At 39.1% G+C, this 14,017-nt stretch overlaps 1 protein-coding gene across 35 annotated transcripts in view; it reads left to right on the top strand.

The window, feature by feature from the left end:
* Positions 1-14,017, top strand: part of EFCAB3 (EF-hand calcium binding domain 3) — a 649,184-nt gene that overhangs the window by 46,042 nt on the left and 589,125 nt on the right. For 33 of the 35 annotated variants that reach the window (XR_011383437.1, XR_011383438.1, XM_070060541.1 and 30 more), the window contains one exon: positions 7,735-7,809. The exons of the other annotated variants lie outside the window; for them this stretch is intronic. Coding sequence is in view for 29 of the 33 variants with exons in the window: in XM_070060541.1 (XP_069916642.1) it covers positions 7,735-7,809 (75 nt within the window). In the remaining 4 variants the exon portion in view is untranslated. The remainder of the gene's footprint in view (positions 1-7,734; positions 7,810-14,017) is intronic. 35 annotated transcript variants of the gene reach the window in all.

Here is a 14,017-nt window from a genome sequence, read left to right as displayed (position 1 = left end):
GGTGTGCCGCTCCCCTGCGGAAGTGGGGAAAGTGGCCAGGGGGAGCCGCCCTTCCACGGAGGTGGAGGGGACGGTGGCCAGCCCGGGAAGAGCCAGCGGCGAACCCAGGGAGGGCCGAGCAGACGAAAGAACAGCGCAGGGTTCAGTGTCGCTCCTCCACGAAAACGGGGAGCGACATAATGGTGCCGTGACTCGGATATGAAGCCTAGGCAGGGCTTAGTGTCGTTCCTCCACGAAGAGGGGGAGCAACAGGTTTGACTGTATATTTTCCTGTGCTTTATCTTCTAAGTCTGATGTTATCTCTTCTGCCTCACTGATTCTGTTTTTAAGACTCTCCACTGCATTTTTGATTTGTTCTATTGAATTCTTCATTTCATTTTGATTACTCCTTAAGATTTCAATTTCATGGGAGAGATTTTCTTTCATGTCTTGCATGGATTTCATTAGTTTGTGTGTTGGCTTTTGATTACATCTATGTAATCTTATGATCAATTTTTTTGAGTTCCATTTCATGCATGTCTTCTGTTTCATCATCTTCATAATCTTGTATTGAAGTGTTGTGTTCTTTTGGGAGTGTCATGTTGTCTTTCTTATTCTTGTTTCTTGGATGTTGTGTTTGTTGTTTGGCATTTGTGGAGATACCCGTTTGCCCCCCGCCCCTGCTGTGGCAGCTTTTATTGTTGTACTATGACTCTGTAGATAAGTGGACTGTGCTTTCAGTGAATTTCTAGAGGCTTGTAGTGGGTGTGGCCAGAGAGCTCTGTTCAGTTCTCCAGTGTTAAGGGCATGCCTAAGATGACACACCCAGGTTTGGCATGGTAAATCTCTCTCTCTCTCTCTCTCTCTCTCTCTCTCTCTCTGACAGGCAGAGTTAGACAGTGAGAGAGAGAGACAGAGAGAAAGGTCTTCCTTTTCTGTTGGTTCACCCCCCAAGTGGCTGCTACAGCTGGCACAGCGTGCCGGCCTGAAGCCAGGAGCGAGGTGCTTCCTCCTGGTCTCCCATGTGAGTGCAGGGCCCAAGCACTTGGGCCATCCTCCACTGCCCTCCCGGGCCACAGCAGAGAGCTGGACTGGAAGAGGAGCAACCGGTACAGAATCTGGCACCCCAACCGGGACTAGAACCTGGGGTGCCGGCACCACAGGTGGAGGATTAGCCTAGTGAGCCACAGCGCTGGCCCTTCTCTTTTTATTAATCAAAAGGGAAGTATATTCTGCTCACTTGGGCTCTTTTCCTCAATAGAGACCAGTGTCTGAACACTAGTCCCAGTGGGTATAATATTCATCTGCTCTGTCCCAACGACCACACAAAGGATCTGTGTAGTCCTCAGTGTAAGTTCAGATTCCCCAGCAATGTCTCTCACCAGGTAATCATGAATCCCTGAGCTTGTGGCATCTCCCACTGAGACTGCTCAAAGTCCCAGCCCCATGGTGACTTTTCTCACACACCCTCAGTTTTTTTTTTTTTTTCACAGTCCTAGTTTAGAAGCTTCACACAGTCACAAGCTCCTAGACCCTGTTATTTTTCCCCACCCGAGTCAGGAGTTGCCACTCAGCTTATTGTCAGGTGCAGACACGAGCTGGCACAGTTGTTACGTATGCCCAAAATGGTAACTGCTCTGTCGGCTGTATGCCTTTGTAAGGTGTTCAGAGAGAGAGAAACGTGTCTGTTCTGTCCTTTTTTTTTTCCTCTAGTTTGGCTGGTTCACTTTCCCCCACGGGCCTTCAAGCCTTGTTCCCTCCAGGCTCTTCTTGCTGCTTTTTCACCAGTGGCTCAGGCTACTGTGGTATCGTCTCATCTCACTTTCCAGTGCTGGTGCATAGGCTCTCAGCTGTTGGAGTATCCCAAGCCGTGGGCACCCACACCCTCCACGTAGATCCACCATTTCCCGCTAATTTCAGTAGAGTTTCTTCTGCCATTTTTTCCCTAACTTTTCCCTGAGAGTACACTATCTTTACTTTTTTTAATCTATCTTCTCCTGGGCTAGAGCAGTAAGCTCCCTCCCTACTCTGTCATCTTGGAACCGATCATAATATTATTTTAATAATAAATATCTGGCCTAGTCATCCAAAGTCAAAACTAGGACCTAGACAGTAACTTACATATACCCATAAAGTTTACAAAACAACTCTGCTTCTGTTTCCCCTATCCAGAGATAAGCATTATTCTGAATTCTAGGCACGTCATTCCTTTGCTTCTCTTTTTATATAGTTTTATTATTAAGAAATATATTTATAAGACAGTTTTTAAAATTTTAGTTGTTTTTAAAACTCTAGTAAAAAGTTTATCAGGATGTGTACACTCTTTTGGGAATTGTTCAACTAAATTATATGACTAAAATTTATTCATATTGCATTCTGCTTTTAGCTTGCTTTCATTATTTTTGTGAAATATTATCTTTGTAAATAGATCACAGTTTATGCATCCATTCCATTATTTTGATGAGCACTGGGCTTCTTACCAGATTTCAGCTACTGTGAAAGGTGTTTGCTATGACATGTTTTGTGATGTGACTCCTAGATTTTCTTTTGGGTGTATATAAATGGAGTTATTGCACTGTAGGTATACAAAAAGTTTTTAAAACATTCATGGAAAATGTATGTTATGAAAAAACTATGCATGGATGTCAACAGTTTTTGCATCAAAATAAACTTATCTTTTAATTCTATTCCCATGAAATTTTTGAAAAACCTCTATACAAATTAATGCTTTACTGTTTTCCAAAGAAATTGTAGGACACCACACCATACATTTACCAATAATATTACTTATCTTATAGATATACTTTCTTTTCAACATTTGATATTTTTTGACTTTTAGTTTTTCCTAATTACCTGAATATGAAATGATATTATCAGGGAAAAATTTTTTAAATAAAGCAAAAAAGTTTGCATATAAAAGAAGAGGTTTACATATTTGATATATTGAGCTATATTAAAGTTAAGGACTTTTGTTTATCAAAAAACATCTTAAAGTGAAAAGATAAGCTAAAAGCTTGAAGATATTTAAGTTTACAGGATTAGTTTTAAGAATTTTTGAAGAACTTACACAAACTCCTAAATAATGGGGCTGGTGTGATGTAGAGCGTTAAGCTGCTACTTGCAATGCTTACATCCCATAGCAGAGTGTCGGTTTGAGCCCTGGCTGATCTGCTTTTGATCCAGCTCACTGCTAATGCACCTGGGAAGGCAACAGATGATGGCCCAAGTACTTGGTCTCTGCCACCCACATCAGAGTCTGATGGAGTTCCTGGTTCCTGGCTTTGGCCTGGCCTTGCCTCAGCCATTACTACCATTTGGGGAATGAACCAGCACATGGAAGATATCTTTCTGTCTCTCCCTCTCTCTCTGTCACTGTGCCTTTCAAATAAATAAATAAATACTAAAAAGCAATCAAATATAAGAGTGGTCAGAACACATGGACAGATGTTTCACATAAAAGACAACATGTATGTCCATTGATTATATAAAAAGATATTCAGGGTAGAGCAAATTGGTAGCTGAATAACATCCTCTAGTGATTATTTCCTTATAGAAACATCAATTTGAACAAGGATCCATGTGCAAAAATACCTTCACAAAAGCTAAGGAAACCAGATGAGAGACCAAAGTAGCTAGTTTTAGCATAATAATAATAATAATAATAATAAAAGTTACATTAAAGAAGGCATGAAGGAAAGAAGTACCCATATCACCCCTCCCCAACTCTTAGCAGCACAATATGCCTCCTTCTTGTGGGAGGGAGAATAAATTGAGTCTAAGTCTTAGAATTGGAACCCAGTACCAGGCTGAGTCTCATGTTCTCTTGTCCCTAGGTCAGTGCCCAAATACAGAAAGAGCCCTTGACCTATGTTAGCCTAGTAACCAAGGGACTGCCTCTATAACCCCTCCCTTTACCCCAGGCAGCACAATCTGAAAAGAACTCCATCTTCTGTGATCTTCTGTGCAGTAGGACATGGAAGTAAGCACAGGACTTTGTTCTGGAATTCAGTGCTGGGCTATTAAAACTCAAGACTTAATGACTCCTACTCTCTCTGGACTCAACTTGGTGCCAGACAGGGATGTGTGAATCTATTTGGACAGACTTGTATTCTGACCAGCTTCACCTGATTTTGACCTTGATTCTGCCCCTTGGTCTGTGCTGATCTCAGCAATCTATGAGCTGAGGATGTGACCCAGAGTTGTAGCATTGGCAGCCATGAGTGCCCACCCCATCCTTCCATCAACCCCAGGCCACACTACACAAACTGCATGATTGTTCACCAAGGGGATCAAGAGGATGTTAAGCCTTCAAGTTGTTGCATAAGAGCCTAGGACTAGTCCCTCCATGGTGAGGACTAGTGCCGGACAGAATCAAGTAGTTCCTGACCACATGCTGGTGATTGAATTAGGTGTCCCATAGGGAGAAGGACTACTTTTCTAAAGAACTTTTAGAGAAAAATAATAAAGATCAGAGCAAAAATAAAGGTTAAAAATGTACAAAATAGTGACAAAATTAGTAGTTTTTGAAAAAGATAAACAAAATCAGCAAACATTTAAGTAGAAAAAGTAAGAGAAAACTCTAATAAAATCAGAGATGAAAAAAAGAGACAACCATAAAGAAATGTTAAATGTTTAAGGAGATAGGGCATTATGCAGTGTATACATGTATAGAAACATCACATGACACCCCATAAATAGGAAAGTTTTTATGTGCTAGTTAAAATAAAAAGAGCTATTACAACTGACACCACCTCTGCTTTGGATCCACCTTCCTGCTGGTGCATCTTGAGAGCAGATGGTGATGGCTCAGAGGCGTGGGCCCCTGCCATCCATGTAGGAGACCCAGATGATGTTCTTGGCTCCTGGCTGTGGCCTGGCCCAGCCCTACCTGTTGCAGGCATTTGGGTAGTGAGCCTGCGGATGTTGCACTGTTTTTTGAAGGAAAGGAGGGCCTATTTTCAAGTTGTTAAACTGCAGTTTGGAGACAGATGATTTGACAAACTTTCCAGTATTGGAGAAGGTACTCTTGTGCTATGGCAAAATGAAAGTAATCAAGCCTTGTCAATGCTCTGCAGACAGAAGCCTGCAGATAAATGCAAGCACCAAAATTTTTTTTTTTTTTGTGAGGGGAGGGGACAAAATGTTCTTTTTATAGGTTACTAAGGCTCAGATGACATTAAATTGAAATGTGAATTTATAATTGTTTTCTTCCTGGCATAGATAATTCATTGTTATAAACTGTCATAGGTGGACTTATTTTCTTAATGACAGAAGAAAATGAAAGTGTAACTTGAAAAATCTTGAAGAATTGATATTTTCTTTTACTTTACTTGGTGTTTGCCTAGAAAATGAGATTTAAGAGCACTGATTTTGTTCTTTGGTGTGATTCATGAGTCAGGATTTTCAGCTATTGTTGCTATCATAGATTTTCTGCATATTATCATGCTAAAAACCACTCATAATTTCTACTTTTCATTTAAGGGAAATAACAAAAAATTGTTTTTAAAGATTTATTCATTTATTTGAAAGGCAGAGTTATAGAGAGGGAGGGAGAGGTAGGAAAAGAGAGAGAGAGAATTTCTACTTCCTGAATGATTACAACAGCCAGGGCTGGGCTAGGCCAAAACCAGGAGCCAGGAGCTTCATCCTGATCTCCCATGTGAGTGCACTTGGGCCATCCTCTGCTGCTTTCCCAGGTGCATTAGCAGGGAGCTTGATCAGAAGTGAAGCAGCCAGGACTCAGACCAGTGCCCATATGGAATGCTGGTGCAGCAGGTGGTGACTTAACCCGCTGCATCCCAGCTCTGGCTCCACAAAATTTCTTATGAAATCAATATTTGAACAATTTTGTACAAATTAGTGTCTTCTTTTAAGATAGTATTTTTCTTTATGGGGGCTGATGCTGTCCTGCAGTAGGTTAATCCTCTGCCGATAGTGCTAGCATCCCATATGGGCGCTGGTTCTAGTCCCAGCTGTTCCTCTTCTGATCCATCTCTCTGCTGTGGCCTGGGAAAGCAGTAGAAAATGGCCCAAGTTCTTGGGCCTCTGCACTTGTGTGGGAGACCTGGAAGAAGCTCCTGCTCTTGGCTTCAGATTGGCTCAACTCCAGTTGTGGCAGCCAATTTGGGAGTGAACCAATGGATGGAAGACCTTTCTGTCTGTCTCTCCCTCTCACTATCTGTAATTCTACCTCTCAAATAAATAAATAAAATCTTATTTTTTAAAAAAAGAAATAGCTTATTTTTACATGAATGAAATTATTTTTCTGGTAAAGATTAAGATTGTATAACATTTTGTGCATATTTTAAAAAAAGATTTATTTAGTTGAAAGGCAGAGTGACAGAGAAAAAGGGAGAGACAGAGATCTTTTGTCTGTTGGTTTAATCCCCATATGGTCACAACAGCAGGGGCTGGGCTAGGCTGCAGCTAGGAGCCAGGAGCTTCATCTAGTCTCCCATGTGGGGTGCAGAAGCTTGAGCTCTTGGGCCATCTTTGACCGCCTTCCCAGGTGCATTAGCAGGGAGCCAGATTGGATGTGGAGAAGCCTGTACTTGAACTAGTGCCCATATGGGATGCTGGCATTTCAGGCAGTGACCTAACCCACTGTTTCACAGCACAGATCCCCATTTTGTGCATTTTTAATGGCTGTGTGTGTGTGTGTGTGTGTGTGAGAGTGAGAGTGTGAGAGAAGTGGTGTGAGGCCAGTCTTTAATTAGGTCTCAACTTGGAGGGGTGGGCTTTTGGTGTAGCAGTTAAGATGTCATTTGGGACACATATATCTCATATTGTATCAGAATATCTGAGTATTTTATTAAAGATTTATTTATTTATTTTAAAGGCAGAGTTAGAGGGAGAGACAGATATTTTTTATCTGCTGGTTCACTTGGTAGACCAGGCTAAAGCCAGAAGCCTGAAACTCCATTTGGGTCTTCCATGTGGCAGGGACCCAAGCACTTGGGCCATTTTCCACTGCCTTTCTAGGTGCATTAGCAAGGAATTGGATTAGAAGTACAGCAGCCAGAACTCCAACCAGTGTTCACATGGGATTACCGTGCTGTACCAAGACACTGTCCCCAGGAATATCTGAGTTCTGATCCTGGCTCTGCTCCTGGTTCCAGCTTTCTGCTGATGCATATCCTGGGAGGTAGCAGTTAATGGCTCAAGTGGTTGGGTGCCTGTGACCCAGTTTAAATTCCTGCTTGGTGTTTTTGGCTGCCCCTGCTTGGGCTGTTGTGGGCACCTGGAGGAGTGAATCAACAGAAGAAAGAACATCTCTGTTAGTCTCTGTCTGCTTTTCAAAGAAAGAACACAAAACTCAATTGGATCTATTGGTATAGAGAGGGGATTTTTCTGGAACACATTGAAATTAGTCATATCCCTTTGAAGTAAAATCCATTTTTTCTGATGCACTTTGCAGGCAAAATTGGCTTATTATGTGTATTTTTATACCCAATTACAAATATAAAAATTAAGAGTCTTGCTTAAAGGACACTGAAGCATTTTCAATTCTAGTCCATAGCATTCTTATATTGTTAGAATACTATTTACTACATGATTATAATTTGTAAATATTTTTCTGGTACATATATATTCTATATGTGATATTTATATTGACTGTTATATAGACAATGATATTCTAATATCAGTTATTTCTATTTATATTTTTAGTTTGTATTTTTATCTTATGTTCTTAGTGAGTTTGATCATATTTGATGATAGGGTTTTTTTCCTTCTGTTTCTGAACCATTTCTATAGTTAATGGAATACTGGATTTTTCAAATTTCCTGAAGACTCTGAATGAAGTTTCTTATTTGGTCTCTCAGGATCCAGGTAAAAGTACTATTCTTTAAAAGTATAAAGAGTATGATCTTAATAGTAAATGATTGTAGTAGAGTGGGTATATGAATTTATGTCTTTTAGAATCTCAATTTCTGAGGTCAGCGCTGTGATGTAGCAGGTAAGGCCACTGTTTGCAGTGCCAGCATCCCAAATGGGCGCTGATTCAAGGCCCGGTGGCTTCACTTCCAATCCAGTTCACTGCTAATGCACCCGGGAAAGCAGCAGATAGGCCAAATGCTTGGGCCCCTGCCATCCATGTGGGAAACCAGGATGAAGCTCCTGGCTCCTGGCTTCAGCCTGGCCCAGCCTCTGCTGTTGCAGCCATTTGGGGAGTGAACTGGCAGATGGAAGACCTCTCTCTCTGCTTCTGCCTCTGCCTTTCTGTAACTCTGCCTTTCAAATAAATAAATAAATCTTTTTTTTTTTTTTAAGAATCTCAATTTCTTTTTTTTCCTTCTAGGAGTCTAGATTGAAAAAAATTAGACATGAGTTCCCCCCTCACCCCCCTCCCCCCCCCCCCAAAAAAAAACCCATTAAGCAGTCTGGGGAGCTGATGTTGTAGCCTAATGTGTTAAGTCACCACCTGCAATGCCGTATGGGCTTTGGTTCAAGTCCCCTTGCTCTGCTTCCAGTCCAGCTCCCTGCTAATGACTTGGGAAAACAGTGGAAGATGGCCCAAATGCTTGGGCTCCTGTACCCACGTGAGATACCTGGAAGAAGCTCCTGGATCCTGATTTCAGTCTGGCCTAACCCTGGTTGTTACAGCCATTTGGGGAATAAAACAGTGGATAGAAGATTTCTCCCTCTCTCTCTGTCTGTCTCTTCCTCTCTGTAACTCTACCTTTCAAATAAAATAAATAAATAAAAAAAGAAATCTTCAATATCCAGTTTTTCCTGCCTATAACTGCTAATTATCTTAAAATACTATTTTTGTTATGCCATTCTGTTGCTGAAAAATGTAGATGATGTTCCTATTATCAGATAAATCTAGTCCAAACTCCTATGCTTAGCTTCCTCACTCCTTCATAATTTTTCTTGTTGATTCTCCTCTCTCCTTCCACAGAATATTTCACAGGCAAGAATCCTTTACTCCAGTTAATTGAAAAAATATTCTGGACATGCCAATTTTATTCTCCGATGCCTTTGTGCATGTGTATGGTGTTTCCTGTTGAAATCACACATCTTTTTTTTTTTTTTTTTTTTTTTTTTTCCCTTGATGGTGGTTTCTTTACTGTGTCAGGAATCTACTTAAATTTCTCCCTAAAAATTACAGATATTTATGAGTCTTCTAGTTAGCTTTAGTTTATATTATATTTAAATTATGAATAAAGTGACTTGAAGCAGTATTCATGTTAATGATAGAAACAGGGGCCAGCATTGTGGCATAGTGGGTTAAGCTGCTTCCTGTGATGTTGGCATCCCATATGGGCACTGGTTCAAGTCCTAGCTGCTTTACTTCTGATCCTGCTCCCTGCTAATGTGCCTGGGAAAGCAGCAGAAGAAAGTGCCTGGGCCCCTGCACCTATGTGGGAGACCCAGATGAAGATCCTGGCTTTCAGCCAAGCCCAGCCCTGGCTGTTGGCAGCCATTTTGGGAGTGAATCAGTGGATGGAAGATATCTTTGGCTCTTCCTCCTTCTGTAACTCTATCAGATAAACAAACAAATAAATAAATTCTTTTAAAAATGATAGAAATAGTACTTCCAAATATTTGAGATCTCAATTTTACCTGATTTTACTAGTTTCTCATTTCTCCATTAACAAGATCAAATTCCTGGGCTTGTCTTTGGTATTATGTATTTTTATAGTTATCTAAAGAATACTCATTTTTTTAGAATCAAGGATACATGAATACAATAGCCTTTATTTTCCTGGATAAGCCAGCAAAAGGCAAGAAAAATTAATGTTTGCTTATTCATTCATATAATAAATGTTATTAAATCATTATCATATACATCAGTAATCAATATAGATATGATACTTGGCTTGTTTATTCTACTTGGCATTTTAATTAACTTCCATGAAATTAGTTTTTTCCTGATTTCCTTTTATCTACTTGGTTTCTGTTTACATTTTTTTTTTCTGACATATAGATTTTTACGTGAGCTTGTATTCCTAAATACTGCCTACTTGTTGAACCACAGGTTAGAATAGCTTGTTTACTTCCATATGTTCTTTCATTTTACAAGTTCTGATTTCTGTATTGAGCCTATTTTATGTTTATGGCCAAAGTGTTTTGAGGCTAACCAAGAACTAAGAATTTCCATTTTCCTTTTAAAACAACATATATAATTATTGACCATGTTATTTTCATAAACTATCTAAGCAATATGTAGGTGTGTAAAGCTATGACTCTTTATCCCAGCATAGATTGTAATAGTTTAATATTGACCTCAGAATCCTTTTAATATGCAATTATTTTTATATTAAATATAATGAATTTATATATTCTTTTACATATATGTGTGTGTATATATATATGTGTGTGTGTTTTGTCCAAGGAAATTGAGTTATCAGTTATTAGGCAGAATAGTATCAGAAGCTCTAGATCCTACAGAAGCTAGTAAAAAGCCTAAGCATACAGTTAAGGATTAAGAGATTGCCCCAGAAAATAAAGGGAAGTATATAAATACCTTGATTTAAGAGAAAAGGTCGGAAGGGGAGAGGGAGTGGGAAAGGGGAGGGTGGTGGGTGGGAGGGACGGTATGGGGGGGAAAGCCATTGTAACCCATGAGATGTACTTTGGAAATTTATATTCATTAAATAAAAGATTAAAAAAAAAAAAAAAAAAAAAAAAAAGAGAAAAGGGCATTTCACTATCATGTTTTATAAGAAATGATATATCTTATTATTTATATTTCAATTATGAGACTGATAATCTTTTAATATAATTTATTGATCATTTGTATAATTTGGGACATGCTCAGGCTGACTTGCCCCAAGTGGTGGAGTTGGAAGCATACCAGGGGATTCCAATTCAATCCCATCGAGGTGGCATGTACCAATGCCATCTCACTGTTCCAGGTGATCAGTTTCAGTTCACAGTTGGTCATGGTGAAGGGACTGGGAGTCAAAGGGAACACATAGACAAGTCTAGTACCTGCTAACGCTAACCAATGGAGTAAATAAAGGGGAGAGTGATCCAACATGGGAAGTGAGATACTCAGCAGACTCATAGAATGGCAGATGTCCTAAATAGCACTCTGGCCTCAGAATCAGCCCTAAAGGCATTCGGAGCTGGCTGAAAAGCTCATGAGAGTATTTCAGGCATGGAAAGCCAAGACACTCTGGCAAAAGATCTCTGCGAGTGAGATCCCAGTGGAAAGAACAGGTCTTCAAAGAAGGAGGTACCTTTCTCTGAAGGGAGGAGAGAACCTCCACTTTGACTATGACCTTGTCTAAACAAGATAAGAGTCGGAGAACTCAGAGGGCTTCCATAGCCTTGGAAACTCATGACTGGAGCATAGGGAGATTACTGATGCCATAGACAGGAGTGTCAATTGGTAAAGTCAACAACAGGAGTCACTGTGCACTTACTCCTCATGTAGGATCTCTATCCTTAATGTGCTGTACATTGAGATTTAATGCTATAACGAGTACTCAAACAATATATTTCACTTTGTGTTTCTATGGGGGTGCAAACTGTTGAAATCCTTACTTAATGCATACTAAACTGATCCTCTGTAAAAAAAAAAAAAAAAGAAAAAAAAAAAAAGAAATTATCAATTCCCAACTTGACTCTCACTGGGATTAAACATGACAATAGGTCTGCTCTGATTTCATCATCATTTAAAAAAATCATCTATTATTTTTCACTTTATGTTTCTGTGTGGGAGCAAACTGTTGAAATCCATACTTAATGTATACTAAGCTGATCTTCTGTATATTAAGATAATCGAAAATGAATCATGATGTGAATGGAAGGGGAGAGGGAGTGGGAAAGGGGAGGGTTGTGGGTGGGAGGGACGGTATGGGGGGGAAGCCATTGTAATCCATAAGTCGTACTTTGGAAAATTATATGCATTAAATAAAAGTTAAAAAAAAAATAAAAAATAAAAAAAATAAAAAAAAATTTTTTTAAAGATTTATTTATTTATTTGAAAGGCGGAGTTACAGAGAGGCAGAAAGAGAGAGAGAGAGAGAGATCGATCGATCAATCGATCTTACATCCGCTGGTTCACTCCACAAATGGCCACAATGGCCAGAGCTGGGCCAATCCGAAGCCAGGAGCCTGGAGCTTCTTCCAGGTCTTCCTCACAGGTTAAGGGGCCCAAGCTCTTGGGCCATCTTCCACTGCTTTCCTGGGACATAGCAGAGAGCTGGATCAGAAGTGCAGCAGCCAGGACTCGAACCGGTGTCCATATGGGAGGCTGGCACCACAGACCGGGGCTTTAACCTGCTGCACCACAGCACCGCCCCTTTATTATCCATTTTAAAAATTAGGTTCATCTCTAACTGATATGTGAAATTTTAATGTTTTGGCTAATAATCCTTTATAATATATGTTATAAATGTTTTCTCTCAATCTGCTATTATTCTTTTATTTTTAGAATAGTATCTTTTTTTGGAATAAAAGTGTTACTTTCATTACAAAATTATTATTTTTTTGTTTTCTGAGTTTTGAATTGTACCTTAAAAGACCTTTCTTATCTCAATAGTACACATACACACACACTCATCATCATTATCATCATCATCATCATGAATATAAGCAATTGCTTTTCAAGACTCTGGAGAACCTGAACATAGGGAGATGGGAATAGGACAGTCTAAAATACCACAAATCTTACTGTTTTTTTACTGAGATTCAGCCTTTTTTTTCTTCAAAGAAACACCTAATGGATTGCTACAAGTCTTTGGCTTATTTCCAGAACTTTGAAAATAATTTGGTTCTGACAATTTTTGTCAGTGTTCTTGTCACTATTATGGAGGAGAGAATATTTTGAGGTCCTTCCTCTGTTATCTTTTCTCACTTGATCAGTAGCTACTAGTTGAGTAAATAAATACTATTCAGTTTTTCCTTAATGATTATTTAAGGACTTATGGGTCATTATGGTTATTAAAGTCTGAATTCCAAGAAAATGTAGTCTGACTATAAAAGTGATTGCTTTCTGGAATTGACTATAGATAGAAATTGTGTTTTCTTATTGAGATAAATTAAGGGAATCAGTGATCAGAGGGAAATTTAAACGTAGCAGTTGGACACAGTTTTCAATCTGTTTAAGTTTTAAGGAAGACTTTTTTTTGTGGAAAATACCCATAATTAATTTGAATATTTTCTTCATTTTTAAAAAGATTTGTTTTATTTATTTGAAAGGCAAAGTTTACAGACAGAGGTAGGGGGAGAGACAGGGAGAAGAGACAGAGAGAGAGAGAGAGAGAGAGATCTTCCATCTCTCAGATTTACTCCCCAAACAGCCGCAATGGCTGCAGCTAGGCTGGTCTGAAGCCAAGAACTCAGGGGTTTCTTCTGGGTGTCCCATGTGGGTTTCATGGACCCAAAGACTTGGGCTATCATCTGCTACTTTCCCAGGCACGTTAGCAGGGGGCTGGTTTAGAAGTGGAGCAGCTGGGTCTTGAAATGGTGCCCATATTGGATGCTTGCGTTGCAGGAGGTGGCTTAATCTGCTATGTCACAATGCCAGCCCCTCTAATTCATTTTTGATACTAAGGATATTAGATTATTCTCTCTCTCTCTTTCTCTCTCTTCTCTCTGTCTCCCCACCCACCTCTGTCTGTAAACTCTGCCTTTCAAATAAATAAAGCAAATCTTTTTAAAAATGAATTAGAAACAACACGGCTAGAAGAAAATATTCAAATTAATTATGGGTATTTTCCACAAAAAAAGTCTTCCTTAAAACTTAAACAGATTGAAAACTGTGTCTAACTGCTACATTTAAATTTTCCTCTGGCCACTGCTTCCCTTAATTTATCTCAATAAGAAAACACAATTTCCATAGATATGAACTTCCTATAGAGAAATAGGAAATCTTATAGTAGTCATTAAACTATTGCCAAACTGTTTTGTAGTGTGATAAAAAATTGAGAAAAAATTTCTTCTCTTTACTATTCTTACTTCTTTTATAATTTTTCTAAATTTCATTTTTAAGCAATTAATAACTCTCCAACATTTTGTAGTAAGCTGCTTTACTATATTATAGATTATAGCACAAGTAAGGAATCATTTTATTTAAAAATTT

The sequence above is a fragment of the Oryctolagus cuniculus genome, chromosome 17 (assembly GCF_964237555.1).
Source record: "Oryctolagus cuniculus chromosome 17, mOryCun1.1, whole genome shotgun sequence".
In the NCBI taxonomy this organism is placed as follows: domain Eukaryota; kingdom Metazoa; phylum Chordata; class Mammalia; order Lagomorpha; family Leporidae; genus Oryctolagus; species Oryctolagus cuniculus.
The sequence above is the reverse complement of the archived record's forward strand: the minus strand, read 5'-3'. Positions and strand labels throughout refer to the sequence as shown.